The 20,665-nt window shown below is 33.0% G+C and overlaps 1 protein-coding gene across 1 annotated transcript; it reads right to left on the bottom strand.

The window, feature by feature from the left end:
- Positions 1-698: 698 nt before the first annotated feature.
- Positions 699-19,951, bottom strand: LOC124543305 (cyclic nucleotide-gated cation channel subunit A-like). Its single transcript, XM_047121485.1, has 8 exons — positions 19,639-19,951; positions 7,218-7,451; positions 6,354-6,513; positions 5,182-5,327; positions 4,517-4,639; positions 3,529-4,434; positions 2,965-3,146; positions 699-2,829 (listed from the first exon to the last, which is right to left on the bottom strand). The coding sequence occupies exons 1-8, from the start codon at positions 19,690-19,692 to the stop codon at positions 2,577-2,579; spliced, it is 2,058 nt and encodes a 685-aa protein (XP_046977441.1). The 5' UTR covers positions 19,693-19,951; the 3' UTR covers positions 699-2,576.
- Between the last annotated feature and the right edge of the window lie 714 nt (positions 19,952-20,665).

Below are 20,665 nucleotides of genomic sequence, written 5' to 3'. Positions count from 1 at the left end.
AAAGGCCCCCTTGAATAAAGTTTATTTTGATTTTCTAAAAGGTTAGTGCAGGAGTTGTAGTAGTTTAAACGTGTATGATACACGTTTAAACTACTACAACTAACAATGAGACTGACATTTGATATTAATTTGATTTATCTATACTTATATTATAAAGTAGCTGTGCACAAGACCTTGTACGCGTTTGAATTTAACAAAAAAGAAATATTATTGTAACCTAAGTTACTCCCTATTATATCAGTTATCTGCTAGTGAAAGTCCCATTAAAATCGGTTCAGCCTTTCAAGAGATTAGCCGGAACAAACAAACAAACAGACAGACAAACCGACAAAAATTGTAAAAAATATTATTTTGGTATATGTACCGTGTATAAATACAATATGCATTGAGTAAAAAAGGGCTATTTTAATATTACAAACAGAAAATCCAGTTTTATTATATGTATAGATGTGAAAGTAGCTCTGTGTGTCGCTATTTCACTACCAATCTACTGAATTTGGTGAAATTTGGTATGAAGCAAACTTAAGAAACATGACAACCAATTTCTAACAACTAGTATAAAATATTAATTTAAGAATAATTTCGCCTGTATATAATTGATTCATTGATTAACACATGAAGTAAAGTAGTGTTAGCGATGCATAGTTTTGTGTGTTCATGTATGTGAGTTTGAGTCAGAAATAAAAGTCACATTGCTATCTAACATTTATTTGAGTAATAATAGACACATATTTCTACTACTACATGTCACTACTACATGGAGTCATATATAATATTCAAATACTATGCTCGTTACATCCAGCTAGTTCCTCTCAAAGATTACACATGCTGCATCTTCACATAAATATTGTCACTTTGATTTAATTATCATTAACTTTAAATTATTCATTTAATTTAATTTCATCCATCGGCCCCAAGATAAAATGAAATTACATAAATAATTTCTAGTTCATAAAAAATCAAAGAAATAATTTTATGTGCGCCGAGCGATGTCAGACGTACGAAATCTTTAACAGGCTCTAACTTTACAAACACCTTGTATGTTATTTAGGAGAACAGGATATACCTATGACATAGAATTCACGAATATATATAGTAAGATTAAGTTACCTAATACCTCGTAAATTGCCTTGTATACATCCACACTCTCATATACTAAAATTATATAAATCATCAAACATAATCGGTAACTTATTTTATTTATATAAATCAAAAAAGGTTTTAATGTTCGAATGATTGGTAAAAAAAAAATATTAAATACCGTGTCACATTATACTTAAAAAAAAATTACAATATCATAAAAGTAACAAAAAGCTGGAATTAATGGAAAATTCATCGAAAAGTCCATTATGCCTAAGTTTTGTCGGTATATATGGAATATAATTCTAAAAAGTGGAATATATATCTAAAAGCTGGAATATATTTCTATAATATGGAATATAAAGAGACTTTTTTTTTGCTTTTATATTTTTTAATTTCTTATCTTAATCGCTAAGCCAATATTCAATTGGCGGTTTTGAGTAAATATTTACCTTATCAATATTAATTAAGTATATAATTGAAATAATAAAAATCCGATCGATTGCATAAACCGAAAAAAAATGTAAGTACCTATAATTCACAATTCAAATCAAACTCGTCGAATTATATAAATAAAATAAAATATCTTAATAATTGAGATCATTTTACTAATTCATAATAAAATAACAAACTGGCATAAAATATACAGAACAATGTTTTATCGGAAATAATATGTAGCATATCCTAACAATAATAAAACTTTTATAAACGACGTATTTGTTTCGATTATCGCAGACTTAGAGCATTATTACTGAACCTTAAAATAGAACATTTAAAATTGATATTTTTTTACTTTTTTTAATATTTATTAATTATAACCATTAAACCTTTGGTAATTATATTTGGCAATAGAGACTATGTAGATATATTAATAGACGATTATAAATTGAATTCTATTCCTAAACATACATAAGATAGTAGGTATAGTTATATATAATGTAAAAGAAGTGTATATTAGGATAGGAAATATAATGTCAATTACGTCCATTTAATTTAAAGCCACTCACCATTGACTGTGATAAATATAAATTCATATCCAAAATACATGTATACATAGCAAAGATTTACATTAAATAGTTTAAACTATGAGCAAAAAATCAATCAGCTAAAATAGTGTCAGGAATTCACTACCATCGAATTTTGAATAGAGTTCTAAAACAGTATATGTTTAAATGTATGTATATCGATAAACATCGAACGATTAAAACGTTTTCAAAACCACTGGCTGACATTCATTTTCATTGCCATAACATTAGTTTGGTACGAAAACAATAAAAAATAAAATCGAATACCTTTCTAACATTTTCCATCAGCACCAACTCAAACCGTGTTCCCTCACGAAAGTTTAATTCACAATCACCTCTTATAATTTAGAGTTCAAACGTTTTCATATAAAGCCTTTTCCAGGTATCAAAAATAATTTACAGTTATGTAAATTTTCGAAAACTCTTTCCCAGACCAACAATAACATTTCTAAATTAATCAAACTTTACGATTCACTTTGAAGCATCAATTTGAATCCGCTTCAGTCGTAACGACTTGCTCCTTGGTTCAGACGTGACATTCAAAAGACCTGGGCTACGTTCAACACTGAGGGAATGTCCTCGTTCCCTAGCTGGAGGGTTCAGGCTCTTGAAAGAACCCCCTTGTACAGGTCCTATGGTTTCTTTCTCCTCACATGACCTGGCAATCTGATTCCGCAATTCCTCTGGATCAAGAGAGTTCATTTTTTCCTCAGATTCAATAGCCCTGAAAATTGCTCATTTGGAATAGATCGATTTGATATAAAGTCATATAGATAATTCGCTAGGCAGAACTGATGTCGCAATTTTTAATTTCGCTTTGCATTTTACTTAAATGTTAACGATTTAATATTAGCATTACCTTGTCTCGAGTCTATTTAATCTCTGCTTCAAAAGTGCTTGTTTTTCGCCAACGTCAGCCAGTAATACTTGCAAACGGTTTTGTAAACTAATAACAGTAGATTCCAATTTGCGAACGGTATCCTCTAAGCTTTGCTGGGTCGTTTGAGCGTTTTCGAATATAGTTTCATCGAGTAGTCCGTCCTATAAAATTTGTTTTATGTTAGTCCATATAACTTAAAATCTAAGCGACTTAAAGCAGATATAACTATGTCGAAATACTGACAGAGTTGAGATAAATAAACAACAACAGCAACAACAACAACATCAACTTCTACTTCTACGATTACTCCTACTTGTACTACCTACTAAATAAAAAGATCTATCTACAAATAATTGTAATTAAAAGAAACTAATGCAATGATATCATAAAATGAATAAAATACTCTTCATACGATTAATAAATGTTAAAATGTTATAAAAATGTTCACTATCATCAGACTATAACTATTTTTTATATGTAAAACTTACAACTTTTATTACGATGTAAACACACGATCGGACTAGGTGAGATCAACTTACAAACCTTACGCAGTAATTGACAACCGCGTGCAGTTAAAGTAGCCCTGGCATCTGGATAGTCTGCGAGGGCTTCCCATAAATCTTTCTTAGCCAGGCAGAATAAATCGGAATATCCCAATGACCTGACGTTAGCTGTGCGTCTGTTACCAGTGCGGTTACCAGCGATCTCCAAAACACTGACTTCTCCGAAAACTGATCCTGCGCTCAGAGTAGCAAGAACGGTTGTACCGTCATCGGCCACAACTTGAAGCCTACCCCGCTTCACGATATACATTTCCTTGCCGACGTCACCTTTGCGGCATATATAGTCGCCAGGGCTGAATACCTGCAGCCTCAATTTCAGCACCAAAGCTTCAAGTAAACCGGGTTCGCAATCTTGAAAAATCCGTACTTTTCGGAGTGTCTCGAGGTGAACTCGAATAGCAATTTCCGCTTTCAGTTTGTCCGGTAAAGATGATAGTACGTTCTCTTCATCCAAAGCTCCACTCTCCGCCCATGTGTAGGAAAACCAGCGGATCACTCTTGCCTCTAAATCGCCAGTAATTTTTCGAAAAGCCATGTATTGTTTCACACTGTCCATCTTGTTTTGGAATTCAACTCTTGCCACGTTCATGTTCGAGATCATCGATCCAATATTGCCTACTATAGTTGCAAAAATAAGAACACCTGCCAGAAAGTCTGCCACAACGAATGCATACTCGACATCAATTTCTGGTTGGGGAGTCTCGCCAATAGTGGTCAACGTCAACGTTGACCAATAAAAGCTGTATATATATTGGTGTGCCAACGTTTCATTCTGAGCTCCGGTGATGTTATATACCCAATTGTCAGTGCCAAATCCAATAGCGTAGCTGATCGCGAAGTAGAGGCATGCGTTCCAGTGTATCAGGACTAAGATTGCCATTACGACCTAGAATATCAATTTTTTTAATATTATTAATATGAATGATAAATAATTATTAATAAGTTTATTGTTGCTAATTTTAGTTGACCTTGCAAATTCTAAAAGCGTTCGGAAAACTAGTGGCGGTCTCGGTGCGGTCGAACCACTCCCACATTCGAGGCAGGCGAAATAGTCGATTAAGTCGCACAATAACAGGGCACGGCAAACGGTCCTGGAACACAACCAATATTGACACTTCCAGTAATAACAAAGCTAAAGAATGTGTTTGGTTGGAATGTTTATTGTCGTTCGATTCATCTCGCCTTGTAGGTACCCTCAACTTATTTACCAAATGTAAAATACGAGATGACTTTAATTGTAAATCTAGTTGATCTATACGTTATCATTTATACTGATTTTATTTTTTATCAACCGCAGTGCAGCACGGGTTTAAAGTGTAGTAAATATACTTATCATTCTATAACCATTAGAAAAAAGAGTGCACTATAGAAATGAATAGAAAACCTGAAGAATTCAATGATTGTATGACTATTTTGGAAAGAAAAAAAAAATTCAAAACAAATCCAAATCCCTAAATCGATTATATATCGATTACTGTATAAATCTGAATTACTTTTGTGAAATAAAGCCTTAAATTTTGATGTCTCTAGCCTTTTAAGCATTAATACTTAATTGATAAATATTTTTAGTAAAGTGTTATATTCAAATATACATACTTAGAATTACATTATTTTAATGATATGATCGACTCACGTAGTTGCAAGATCCTGGGGTCCACCAATAGTAAGCTAGGTCCGTCGGTAAAAGAGAGAGAACATCGTAGGGCCATGCGTCGGATCTCATATAATTTTGCCTAAGATAATGAGAATCCTTCACCATGAGTCCTTGTTCTAAATAACCTGAAATTAACATCTCACCATTTTTCAATATGTAGTATTGAACATTCATTCATTCCCATAAAACATATCGATAAATTTAAATCGAGCCTGTTTTAATAAAACTCATAGTCGCGTAACAGTTAAAAGCAAGTGAAACAAATATAGGTAGTCGCTTACAAGACTAAAGAGCGTATATCTCACGAGCGTTAAAATACTTATGACTTTTTAATGTCACATGTTCCCTTCCTATCAAGTGACTAACACTTCGTAATTCAATAAACACAGTTTCTGTCTTAGTCGAAGTAATAGTTACGAAATGAAAATTGCTCGGAAACTAGTGCAGTGCTGTCATTGAATCTTCACGATTGAGTTTTAATAAGAGACCAGGAACCGTTCGATTCGTATGGTAAAATGTCTTCTGAGCTTCTTAATTATATTAAAATTTAATAATATCGAATTACCGAATAAGTATATTTCCAAAAATTTTATTTTGATTTTACTTTTTGGTTCTCCAAATCGAACAGTCCTATGATATCAAGATCATTCAATTCAGAGTATTTGTGCGGAAAGTGAGGGCTGGGTGAGTTGTTTGTCCACGCGTTAGCTAAATTTGATGACGCAAGGCGCGGCCCAACGTATGTGGGTGTCAAATTGTTGAGTTGCGACCTTATTTCGAATACTACACTCGATTTAAATCTATGAATAATACGTCATAAGAAATAGACAAGTTGAAGATTGTTTATACAGCGTACTTTACCATCCGTTTCAACAGAAACAAATAAGCTTCAAATGAAAAAGCATGAACTGATTGTATTTCTCACATAAGAACTCGATATAATTGTATTCACGAGCGCATTTCCCTGTAAAATTTTCAACAAAAAAAGACGTTCCATTCGCTTGCTATTAAATAACTAAAATATATCATTAGTACTTCGCATAATGTCGCATAGCCACCTTAAATAATATATAAAAAAATCATTACGGTTTTTAGGTTATTAATCCAATATTGTTCTGAAGAGATCATTGATTATAATAGAGTGAACGTACCTTCATGAGCATGTATAACTGTATCGATGATGTAAATGATGTCACAGAGGTAATCGAGCACGAACCACATAAGAGTGAGTTCATCCAGCTTCCAGAATACCGCTCGTCCGATGACGAATATGACGTTATACAGTATAGCCAGGGAGACGACAGTGAGCCACTAGCAGAGACATCGGAAATATATTTATTTGACAACACTAACAAAGTAACAAGTACATAAAAATATACACAATAAACCAAAAGTAATTGGGTAATTGCTTACATTGTTTTAAGAGTTCTAAATTTGAATTATAAGTCAACATTTTAAAATCAATTAAATAAAACATTATAAAATAATGAGGATAATGCAAATTCATTTTTATATCAAAATATTAAAAATAAGTTAAATAAAATAAACTATTGTGTAATTAAATATATTGTTAGAACTTGTAAAATATCACAATGGATATATAATATCGAATTATATACACGAGTGTCAGTTCAAATGTAAGATCTTCAAACCAGAACAGCTATTAATTGTAAATATATGATAATATGCTGTGAATTTACAAGAAACAAAATTTTCCATATCCACCATCCTAAGTTGACCTGTCTGAACTTTGTCACAAGTTACAACAAAACATTCAACAATTTAACATTCTAAGGAAGTACGTAGCGTGGTTATAATTGTGTAAATTGTGCACTATGATTATTTTCTACTATTATGTGATTATCTCGACGAGACTAAGTTGAGGCCGGCCAATAATCATCATTGGTTATGAGAAACTATTTGTATACTCAAGTGACACTGGTCATGTTGACTGTTTTACAAAATAAACATTTATTAAAAAGAAGATAATATTTAATAAAACCTTTTCTACGTACCCGATAATGTGATGGTTCGGTTGGATCGAATGCCAGTTTAAGTCCACAGAGGAGCTTGGACTTTTTCGCCTGGTACAGCGGTTCTTCGGGGTCGGTGAAGGTTTGGGTCGAAAACTTATCAAGGAACCAATCGGGTGGTTTCGATCGACCTTCGCCACTGATCCGTTGGCGAACATTGCGTGTAATCCTGTGGAACTGACGTCGGAAGCATCCTGGTTCCTCGTCTCTTGGCGGCTGTCAAATTAATTGCCACGTTAATTGCTATCACACCATAATCTCATTCGTCATAAACCAAAACAAAAGTCATCATCATCATAATCATGTAACGACAAAATATAGTAAATAAGATTTCTGATTGTTTGCAGTCACTTAAGATTGATTTTACTGGGAGGAGAAATTAATGTTCATCTACTAGATCGTCAATTGTGACGTATTAATTATATTTGATGCAGCACTAATTACCCACTAAACAAAAACAAAATAAGCGAATAATAATCTGACTACATGACAGTTATTAACTACGGGATACTTACGATATTTTTGTTGTAGCTCGATACTAGACTAGTCTCGTGTCCAAGACATTCGTAGATAATGTCGAAATATCGAGCTCCAACGGATACAAATAAAAAAAATGGTAAATATCCCGTAGTTAATAACTGTAATAATAAAAATAACCATGTAAATTTAAAATCTTACAACATAATATTAATAATCTGGTGTATCTATCTTTACTTTGTGTTTTTTTTATTTGTACACACGTTTTCATTACCAGGCTGCGAACTATCAACTTCGACTACCTACATAATTATCACAAATTTTAATTTTCACACATTGACAATATTTCAATGAAAATTGAAGGAATGAGGAATGAATGAATGATGAATGACATTAGCCATAATTATTTTTACGGCATCAATGTATCGGTAGTGGTGATCGAGTACCATAATTTGGCCCGTTTGTTCATCCGACTCGTCAAAACAAAGCTGCAAAGTCGCTGCTGAATTCTAGTTGAGAATTTTATAATTGCTGCGCTTTTAATACTGTCGATATTGTGAGGAATATAGCCCGAACTCTCGTTATGTGCTATTGTCGAGCACACATTCTTCAGCTTCGTAAATACCATAAAGGTTTTATAACTCAAACGTCACGGTAGTTTAAAAACGTTAGGCAAAGTTCTAGTATTGAGCATCTAACCATCGAGGTTTATGACGACCATAAAAATATAGCTATTTAATCATCCAACAATCGTGAGACGTATGACATATATATATACGTGACAGACGGTTCTAGTTTTAGTTCCAATGATATATTGAATGCTATCTATGTCTGTGTTTTTTATATGGAATAGTTTTGCGGACGAGCATTTGGGCCACCTGATGGTAAGTAGTCACCATCACCCATAGACAATGATGCTGTAATAAATATTAACTATTCCTCACATCGTCAATGCGCCACCAACCTTGGGAACTAAGATGCTATGTCTGCAGTTGTGCCTGCAGTTACACTGCTCACTCACCCTTCAAACCGGAACACAACAATACAGCGTACTGTTGTTCAGCGGTAGAATATCTGATAAGTGGTTTACTCATCAGATGTTCTACCGCCGGGTGGGTTGCTTACCACCAAGTAAACAAGTTTTAACAAGTTATAATAATATTATTTGTAATAAATAAATATGTCATTTTGTGATATTAAAATTAAGAAAAGAAAAAAAATATATATTTGCAATATTTTGTAATTGTAAAGCATTTTTTTTTTTTAATAAATACACATAAATTTATTCAGTTAAACGCCTATAATCTATATATAATATAGGCTTCACTCGAATGAAATAAATAAAACTAAAAAAATATGTATAATATAAACGATGATATTATGAAAGATCTATATTTTTTTTTTATTCAGTAAAAACTAACAAATAATAATCCTTTACACAGATTTCTGAACGCACCGGTAAACGTCAAACATGTCCGCCCGTCGAGCTGTCATGTCATGTCATGAATTTCATGGATTCAATATCGAAATATCTCGATTATACGAATTTAGCAAACGTATGTTGTCGACGAAAATTCTTTATAACTTAACGATCTATAATTGTGCATAGGTTTAGATTGGGAATATCGGAGAAATGCACGAAATGTATAATAAAATAGACAGATGTGACAACTATATATTTGAAAACAAACAAAAAATATGTATAGTACGACACAACTCAGATGTAGCATTGGCAAGATTCGTAAATGTATCGTATGATCTTTACGCAAACGTAATAACTTATAATATCATATGAATATATTAGTCAATTTGACGCGTCGATTTACATGCTCTTGCTTCTCGGGTTAAACTGACGCGGGAATCTATAACGACGAATAGTAGTCGAATGGCGCGATAGGGAGCCATTTCTATTTGTTGTGTAAATCGGCAGTAATCGGTTTTATTGAATTTGTCGATGCTACATCTAAGTTGTGTCGTACCATACCTACATATACATAATATTAACGTAAATATAAATAAGTAATTAAATGAAATGTTATATAAATGAAAAAGCAGACATACCAGTTGGTAGTCAGGATGAAATTACAATTTATCTCAAACAATTCGGTAGTTAAACTGAATGAAAAGCGAAATTCAATTGCATTGTATTGTTTTAATTTGATTCGAAAATTCAGATTCACAAGGAAGCGCAATAACGTTTTTTTTTAAGAATTTATAACTTAGTGAAAAACAATTTCTTGTATTGATACGACGTAAGCGACGTACACTGTCATAATTAAAAAAGGTTTAAGAATGTGATAAAAATATATCAAAGAAAGATTTCCAAATTTCACATGTGACTTTATGGAAATTCATTGTTGATCCGAAATTTATGGCATTGGTACTAGTGTTAAGTTTCAAGGTGAAATGATAATTATAACATTATAAGATGTATGTCTTATGATTTAAAGTTGAAAGTTCTCTTTCCTGGAGATTTATTCTAAGGCGAATCACTGCGCGATCTGTTTTCACAGAATGTGTTTGTTTAATAGAAAAGTCAGTGTTCCTTTTTTAAATATATAAGTCGCCTGAATAGTCTGAATAGTCCATGTAAACGGCTTCTATATACATAGATTAAATATATCTGTGTGTCGGTTCAATTTGAAAAGTTACCTAGCCTATAACGATTTAAGGCTTTGTTAAATATCGTATATATAGGATGGATTTTATAACTGGGCGTGAATGAACTAATCCGAAACTATGCGGAATAACAAAAAGCACTAAAAGCAGCCTCCAAGCGGATATTTGAAAAATCAATATTCCTAGCGAAGCCGAACCCGTTGATTTACAAAAACAAAAAACAGATTACCACGCATTCGATAGTTTTCAGAAATTTTAGATTCTCGGATTTTTTTTTTGTAAAGTAATGCAGTGCGTTTCATTAATCCTAATATTTTAGCTTGTATAATAACAAAATAATTAAAGTAACAAACACAGTATACGTAACATATAATATAACACTTAAAAATGGGACAGAGACAAAAGTCTACTAAATATACAATTAAGGCAAAACAATGTATTGAACTCGCAATCTGTGGCCATTTTTTTTTTATATTGTTAAAGAAAGTTTAAAGACAAACAACTTCACGTATTCCGCCAAGCATTGCCAACTTCAGAACAGAACATCAATTATTCTTGGTTCTATTAAGAATTAAGATTTGAACCTAGAACTTAAGGAATTACAGTATAAAGTTAAAGTCGAAGTAAAGACCAGCCATAGAGATTTTACATAGAGAAATCTCTACTAATACTAGCTGCCGCGACTCTGTGGACGTTAGAATTTGACAAAAAAGGTATTGTTGTAGTCTAATTAACTCCTTATGATATTAGCTTTCTGCCAGGGATAGTCCCGTGAAAATCGGTTCAGCCGTTCCTGAGATTAGCCGGAACAAACAGGAAGACAGATGTTATTTTGGTATATGTATATTGCAATCAGTGAAAAGCGATTATTTTAATATTAATAATAATTTAGATTACAAATGCGAAGGTATCTATATTATATAACCGAATTTGATGAAATTTGCCAACTACATCATCATCAGAATCATCAGCCCTTTTTTGTCCACTGCTGGACGTAGGCCTCTCCAAGTGCACGCCACTGTGGTCTTTCTCCGGCTACTCGCACCAGCTTCTGCCAGCCGCCTTGCGTAAATCGTCACTCCACCGTGCCTGAGGACTTCCTACACTACGTTTGCTTAGCCAACTATGGATAAAGCCTTTTTTGCCAACTACGAATAAAAGCCACATATAATACCTGACTAACCTAACTGACTAACTCCTAATACGCGAGCGAAACCTCTGTGAGTAAATTTATTGGCATTTCTCTAGCAATTGTATAATTCTCCGATGCTAATCTAATGAAATATCTATTAGTTCACCTTGTGGGCAAGACATATTAGTATGCCGTGGCATACTGCATGACGGTCATTTATTTCATGCCCAATCTCCTCGGCCATCTTCTAACCTCCCCTCCCCCACTTTTAATGTGATACTATAATATTATTATTAATATTTATAATAACTTCAAACTTTATTTGTTAAATAGTTTTCTTTAATTATTATTAATCAGTTATCGTTCAGTGGTTTAGCAGTGAAAACGTAACAAACGGACAGACAGATTTGGCAATTGGTACGGCGCCCCCTTAGGGTCCATATTTTACTTATCAATACTAGCGTTATAGTTTACAATAATAACAAAAGCCTGTAAATTTCCCACTGCTGGGCTTCTCTCCCCTTAAGGAGAAGGTTTACGTATCATAATATCGAACTTGAAAATGCAACCATCGAATTCGAACCTTGGCACTCTTAAAGCACTATAGTAATTCGATACACGCGCTATTTAAAAATAACTTCCTCGAAAGAGTTATCTTATGTAATTTTCCTTGTAGTTTTGTAACTATTCGCCATTGTCACCGAGACCATGGCGGTGTCATGGCGATGGATGTGCTCTTTGAATATAAATAAGCCTAAACATTTCCACGTGTAAGAATTAAGCGAGTTATTTATTGTTTTTTAATTGACAATTTTTAATTCGCTCGTTGTAAGCTGGCCATTAGCTAATTGTTCCGTCGAATGGTCAATACGTTGAATAGCTCTGGGCGTATCGGATATTGTAAAAAGGGGATAAGAGCTAAGCTCTACAAACGCATTGGCAATACCAGGTATGACAAATCCGCTTTGCAATACAATGCCTGCGAGCGTTATTGATTCTGACGGTACATTTGCTCGCTCGCGTCAAAGTAAAATTATATATTTCATTAATTGAATAAATCGACTTCGATGTAAGGATTAATTAGTTAGATGGATGGATTTTCACAGTATATATTTTTTATAATGAATTAATCGTATTCCATGCTCGATAACGAATATATTAGAATTTATGTGCATCAAAATGAAAAAAATATAATGATGAAATTGTCATTAAATGATAAATATATTTTTATGTATATATGTGTGATATTTAAATGCTTTTCTTACTCAATATTCCGAAATATAGTCATAAAAATTATTGCAAAATTAATTGAACCTAGATGATATTTTACGTTTTTGTAAAATAAGTTATATTTTTAAATATACATATATTTTTTTATAATAATTAATCATTTAAATCTATTTTAATTTAAATCAAATCAACTTAAATAATGTTTTCTCGTCTATTTCATTACGATTATATATTGTGATTCAAGAAATAGAACACATTAACAATTGGTGAAGAAATCTTAAATTATGAAACAATAACTAGTTTTTGAACGTTCACCAGAACTTACATATAAATATATATATTTTTTTTTATTTTTATTTATTTTGGGAGTTTTGTCCAACGCAGGTACGTCAGTCCCAATATATGCTTTTCCTTTGGTTTTGATATTATTTAATATTAATTGCTATTAAGTAGAACTCCAGGAGCATTCTAGTTGATTCTGACGAAGGATCTGCTAGAATAGTTTGAAAAAATCCAAGATTGAATGAACATACATTTAAACTACATAAAAGTAACTTTCTCTCATTCTGAGTCTTGCCACAGTACATACACAACTTACATATATAAAAAATATATAAAAACGAATGATTACAGCGTCGCTGCTTGTGAAGTTGAGACTACTACGTTTGTGTGTGTGAGCTTAGCGTTATAATATATTTAATTTGTCATACTGGGTAAAAATCCTACAAGTCCTCGTAATTAATATGAAGGAAAGTTAATGATCATTATAAATTGAACACGATGAGTAACACAATACACGTTACAACAACGAGCAATATTTTTGTAATTCTCATGCTTGGTAATAAATGAAATATAATTATTTTCTCAAATTTCTAAAGGTAGAAAGAGCAATCCAAAGATAAACGACTCCTTCAAGTATGCTCCAGTCGACACTGATCTTGCTTGTACGATAATACATTAAAATGAAAGTAAAAATCTGTTAGTCTGCGGGCGCTTATAAATAATTCAGAACATTTCGTAATTCGAAATATATGATACAATTTATTTCGAAAATAAATTGCATTCGTCAAAAGACATGTAATAATTCAAAATTTTTCCTCGACATAAAATTGGGCTCATAAAATTTGAATCAAGAACCTTGAAATCTCAAACCCTATGAGACAAACACTTTATCAACGATATACTCAAACGTACTACAACCTATAACAATTTCCTTCACACCTCGGCCATACAGTTCATACACTCACAGCCCACTTGACATTAAAACGGAGTACTTAACACTATCTAAAAAAAAAACAATGCAAAACTGATCTCGCGCAATAAAAATGCAAATACATATAATATGACATCAGGATAAGTCCAAAGGGTGTCATATTAACGACGTATGCCGATCGTAATAACGCCGCGTGCTTGACAATTGCCTCATTAACAAAGAGCAATGAATCGTGACGAAGACGGACAAACAGCCTGTCGGATTCAATAAATTAAATTGACTGTTTGTTCAAAGTGATTCGAACAACAAAATTTAATTAATTAAAAGTATGATGCCTTTGAGGATGTCAAAGCAATTACATTCTCATACGTTCTGTTGCAATTGCCTTTAATTTTCTGCAATTTTATTATTAACGGTCGGAAGAAATATCAAAATTTAATTTAAAGCAAAAGTCTTTTTGTTTTTAAAATATCAGATGGATATCATGTCAGTATATTAAAATTAATTTTAAATACATCTTACAATCGTATTACATATTGTACCACGCAACAATGGCCTTTTCGTAGATACTCTATGCTCTATAATTTTTCTATAGATATCATATCTTTTTATTTTAACAGGATAATAGCATGCACTTTGAAGGCTTTTTTAATTTCGTTCGGATGGGTACTTCCTACATCCGAACTATTGTGTAATATTTTTATGCGATAACATTAGTAAGCTTACATATTACGTTTGTGAACTTTATTTGATATATTTTTTATATTTCAGTAATTTTTATATATGACAGCACTGAAAAGTCTGTCATATATATGACATATATATGTCATATATATGACATATATATCATATATATGTTTCTTTTTACAAAATAAAAAGAACTATAAAAGTAGTAAAGTAAAGTATACTTTACTACTTTTATAGTTCTTTTTATTTTCATTGTCGTCTGGTTTGATCCAGGTTGGTAGTTTCACTTAATGCAGTTTTGTAAAATAACTTAAATAAAGATGTTTCAAATGTGATAGTTAAATGAATGTTTATTTTGAATTAGATTTTTGAGATTTCAAGGGATTCGAAGTTAAGTTTTAAAAAGTGTCTAAGGTGTTGCACGGAAGAAACTAAATTATTCGTTGCCCGACTCACCACTTATGAATTTCAATTTCATAATAATGTTATTAAGGTGACGTACGGAGGACGCTAAAATAATTTCATAAGAACCGCAAACTTCAGAGATAATATTGAAGTATTTACTAAACACCGTGAAATATTTTAGCTCAATAAATATTTACAATATTTGACTAAGCAAGTCAAGTGACAACAAGTAGGTGTACAGAACAATATTCTAAACTTACATATATGTCGCCGCATCAGACAATTAAATCATTAACATCTAAAAACAGCCTATAAATTTCCCACTGCTGAGCTAAGGCATCTCCCTTTACGGAGAAGGTTTGGAATATATTCCACTACATGTGGCACATTTTTTATAAAATTAGGCACATGCAGGTTTCCTCGCGATGTTTTCCTTCACCGCTGAGCACGAGATGAATTATAAACACAAATTGAGCTCATTAATATTCAGTGGTGCTTGCCTGGGTTTGAACTCGCTTTGGTTAAGATGCACGTGTTCTAACCACTGGGCCATCACGGCTCTAGGTAATTAAATAATTTGATTGAAATCACTTAGTTTACAGTCTGGATGGTCAGTGAGAATCGTGTTAGGAAAAAAAGATTTCTTAGCTGTCAAAAAGGATATGACAGAGGGTGTCGCGGCTTATAAAATACAAGTACCGCTTATTCCCTATCCCTTGGGAATTCTGAAATATCCTAAAACAGTTTTCAGTTATTGTTACAACCTACTTGTTTGAGATAGAGCTACTTTGGTTCGAAACTATAAATCCCATTTATTCCCTATCCCGGGGGAATTTTGAAAAATACCTTCTTAGTGCACCTCTAGGACACTTAAAGCATAAATGTGCCAATTATTAAGTCTCTAGGTCCAGTGGTTTAGGCTGTGCGGTGTCTGTCACTCACTTAGTAACGGAACAGTTTTATATAATTATATTGATTGTTAAAAATACGAATAATACACCAAATCTTTAGTTTGCTTGTATTATTTCGTGAATATGTATGTCGAAGATGAACTTGAACCAAACATCTTGCCGGCTACCCATCATATATTATAAGCTTTAGTAAGTGCATCAAAATACTTTTAAGAGACCGTATCATTGATCCAAAACTTAATCATCATCGAAACAACAACAGCCGTTAGCGTCTCCAACAAAGCCTGAATATAAGTTGGTTTAAAACCGACCAATTTGACATTATATTCTCCAGTCTTTCTATTAACAGTAGTAGGAGTTGAAAAGCCACGTGAGTTGATTTCGAGGATGTATCCAAGTACAACGATCACGGACTCATCGTGTACTTAATTTGTGTCTGTAATTCACCTCGTGTTCATCGATAAAGGACAATCTCGAGGATACCCGTTACCGTTGAATGTCTTTCAAATGCGTATTTTTGTTGTTTTTTTTTTTTGTTTTTTATGGTATAAGTTGGCTATATATAGGCCACCTGATGGTAAGTGGTCACCATCACCCATAGACAATGAAGCTGTAAGAAATATTAACTATTCCTTACATCGTCAATGTGCCACCAACCTTGGGAACTAAGATGTTATATCCCTTGTGCCTGTAGTTACACTGGCTCACTCATCCTTCAAACCGGAACATATTAGGTTGGGGAAAAAGTCTTTTCGCATATAGTATGTATGAACTTGTAATAAAATCTCTTTGGCTATACCATTTGTATCTGGCTGGTTTTGGTATCATTAAAAAGTTTTAATTTTAAAGAAGGCACTTCCAAATTCAAATTAGCAATTTGTGTGATTTTCATTTGTTTTTGTTGTTGTTAAAATGAGTGAATCTAAAGAAGGAATTCGATACATTTTAAAATTTTACTATAAAAAAGGTAAAAATGCAACTCAAGCCGCGAAAAAATTTGTGATGTTTATGGACCTAATGCAGTATCTGTGAGAGTAGCGCAAGTTTGGTTTAAGCGTTTTCAAGCCGGAAATTTTGATATCAAAGATGCATCTCGCTCTGGTCGCCCTGTTACGGACAAAATTGATGCCATTTTTGAAAAAGTGGAGCAAGATCGGCATATTAGTAGTTACGATGTAGCTGAAGAACTGGAAATTGACCACAAAACGGTTTTGACTCATTTGAATAAAGCTGGGTACACAAAAAAGCTCGATATATGGGTGCCTCATGAACTCACTGAAAGAAACCTAATGAACAGTGTACTCATTTGTGATTCTTTATTACGACGTAATGAAACCGAACCATTTTTGAAGAAGCTGATAACTGGTGATGAAAAGTGGATCACATACGACAAGAACGTGCGAAAAAGATCGTGGTCAAAGGCCGGTCAAGCTTCACAGACTGTGACAAAACCCTGATTAACTCGTAACAAGGTAATGCTGTGTGTATGGTGGGATTGGAAGGGCGTCATTCATTATGAGCTGTTACCGCCCGGCAGGACCATCGATTCAGAACTGTATTGCGAACAATTGATGAGATTGAAGCAAGAAATTGAGAAAAAGCGGCCAGAATTGATCAACAGAAGGGGTGTGGTTTTTCACCATGACAACGCTAGACCTCACACATCTTTAGCCACTCAACAAAAATTACGAGAGTTTGGCTGGGAGGTATTAATGCATCCGCCGTATAGTCCTGACCTTGCACCTTCAGATTTTCATCTGTTTCGGTCTCTGCAGAATTCCTTAGGCAGTGTCAGGTTAACATCACGAGAGGACTGCCAAAACCACTTGTCGCAGTTTCTCGATCAGAAGCCCCAAAATTTTTACAGCAATTTGATCATGTCACTACCAACAAGATGGCAAAAAGTTATGGAACAAAATGGCACCTACATACTTTAGTCAAATGTAAATAAACTATAAAAAAACCTTTTTGAATTTTCATATAAAATACGAAGAAACTTTTTCCCCAACCTATTAATAATACTGAGTACTGTTATTTGGCGGTAGAATAACTGATGAGTGGGTGGTACCTACAGAGACGGGCTTGCACAGAGCCCTACCACCAAGTAATATGATATAATAGTAGTATTGTGGATCAATGTATCTCATTGTCATGGCAAGGAGTAAAAGCTATACATACTTTATGATTTTTATCATATTGACTTTAAAATACAATTAACAATGATAATCGTTGATTTTGGACAAAGATTCTACGATAAACGATAACGATCAAAGATTACAAATGCCACAATTATTGTATAGCATCAGCTTTTTCTACAATTTACAATACTTTAACTTAAACAATTGTTTAAATCAAAGTACTGTTAAGCTAAAAGGTTTGTCCATATAGATCAGTAATTGGTAGTGTCTGTATATAATAATTCTTTGTTTGCGAATCAGTTCATATCCTTGTTATTACAAATGGACACATGATCAGCGTCTTTAGTGATCACCTGATATGATCAACTAATGCGTACAATTGGATCAAATATTTCGCTGTTTATGATATTACACTGATCAACTCATTTAGCGCTTTTAGATACTGAAACAACTCTAAAAAGTATTTGTTACAGAACTGCTTAAGGAGTAACCCTTATCATGTATACCAATGAACCGACGGATTTGGCGTTTTGTTTTTTCAACATATTGCCATTTACTGCTGGACTAAAGCCATGAAACATCAACCATCTTGGGTAGTCCACGTCGCCATCATCACCCAGTACGTTTGACTAAGCATGGTCTCCAATTAAGCACGTTTACTTAGGTAATAATGACTTCACATCTGAGTCTTTAAGTCATGGGTAGTATATTATTTTTTATTGTACGCTCTACAAAACAAATGACAGTCAAAAGTACATTCGATCACATATTTAATTATGTAGTAGCGAAATGCTTTTGATATTAAGTGTAAATTAGCGTCCAGAGATGAAGCATACAATTTATTTACTTATTTATTAGTTATGTGTACTCGTGGTGAAACTATCTCCGTCTGGCGGAGTAATTCCTTCGTAGTATATTTCAATTGTTATTCCAACTCGTTTATATGAACGACAGACACGAACCTTCATTTACTCAGCTATTAAACCGGGCGATTAGCTGCGCACTTTCCTCAGTCGCTTGAGGTTACTGATTGTCAAGTACTATCGATTTTCGAAACATATACATCTCGTGTTCTTAGCGTGTACTTTAAGTCACTCCCTTTTGTACAGTTTATATTAATTGAAGATATATTTACAATGAAACAAACAAATGACTATAAATATAGTCATGTTAACTATATCGTCATTCCGTCGCATATTTTTTGGATTACTAAAAAGAGAGAGATAGATTTTGTAAGTCGTTTGGTTGCGAAATATAGAATTCAATTTCATTGGTATCTCTTAAACGACTGCTACGAGATCTACGGCTTAGTATGAATGTCTACTTGACTATACTACAGGTTGTATGAATTGTTCAAAACAAATACTGCGCTTAGAAAGATAATCTTTCCTCATACAAATACTCACTGACATAGGTATGTATATAATATAGGTATATAGTAACCTCTGTGAGAAATACATTTATCTGAATACGTCAACACTGGCATTCAAAAACATCGTTACTAAGAGATACTTATTATAAAAAAAAATAACAAAATGATTTGTAAATACTTTTTTAAAATTAGAATCATATTTAAAAAAAATTAACTCACCTGTCCCGTAGACATTCCGAGTCCGATTTTCTGTATAGTAAAAACGGGACTCATGTTGCCGAACTGACTTACTCACTCGACTAATTCTTACACATTCACATTGCAGTTCTTATAAGACATACAGTAATTAAAACCTTCGTGAAATGAAAGATCCTTTATCTGTAATTGGTAGGTTGGGTCACGACACCGCCTCGCCACTAACTTCAATTAAAGGAAATTTAGTTAGCACTACTAATTACTGATACGTCACCATCGAGGTGTTCTCAGAACGGCCCTTCCGTGGCTCCCTATGCGACGCTGGAGTTCCGAAGACTACCGCTCTCACGGGCGAAATGAGCATCAACTTTAAAGATTAACGAAGTCTATGCGTGTTCAAGGTAGTTGAACAATAGGCCATGATGAGTACCGACTTCCCTGTCGGTTTATGATGCGTTCGTCGTCCGTTGTAAATGGTGATGGCGCGCTGTAGGCTGTCGCGAATGTAATTGCCCTTTTAAAACTGAATGCATTAAGCTGATCAGTTTCGATGCCATACGTTCGGACTTTAAAAGTAAATTGATTGAATTAAACTTGGAATAAAATAATTGTTTATATATATTTATTCCGTGTAAATTTATTAAATAATTATATGTATCAATTGTTTTGAGTCAATACATAAGAATGTTGAAGTCGTTAGAAATATTACATATTGTATGATTTTCAAGTTGATAAGCAAATTTGGAAATAATTTTCTGTTAAATAAAATATATCTCGACTTGTTGTTGTAATGTAAGCTACATTACAACAGTTTATAAATATAAATGCGATCTAAGATGGCCCAGTGGTTACAAAAAGTAATTTTAGTAAATTATTGCGAGTTCAAATCCGAGCAAGCAACTGAATTTACATGTGTTTAATTTGAATTCGTTATTTAATAAATAAACTAACTTAGATTATACTTAAAATTTTACAATCAAAAGGAGAGTTGAAAATTGTGAATCTATTATTTTACTATTTTAATTCGAATTATTTGCTTATACATAACAAA

This window comes from Vanessa cardui, chromosome Z, assembly GCF_905220365.1.
Source record: "Vanessa cardui chromosome Z, ilVanCard2.1, whole genome shotgun sequence".
NCBI lineage: Eukaryota > Metazoa > Arthropoda > Insecta > Lepidoptera > Nymphalidae > Vanessa > Vanessa cardui.
Note: the sequence above shows the minus strand (reverse complement) of the source record. Positions and strands in the feature narration are given on the sequence as shown.

What these genes read in the sequence shown, in the direction of transcription:
- LOC124543305 (XM_047121485.1), bottom strand. Translation starts at nt 19,692, where the DNA reads ATGAGTCCCGTTTTTACTATACAGAAAATCGGACTCGGAATGTCTACG. An exon ending in AGTTATACATGCTCATGAAG is followed by an intron (nt 5,328 to 6,353) that starts GTACGTTCACTC and finishes TGTTAATTTCAG; the next exon opens with GTTATTTAGAACAAGGACTC. An exon ending in GTTGTCAATTACTGCGTAAG is followed by an intron (nt 3,147 to 3,528) that starts GTTTGTAAGTTG and finishes CAAATTTTATAG; the next exon opens with GACGGACTACTCGATGAAAC.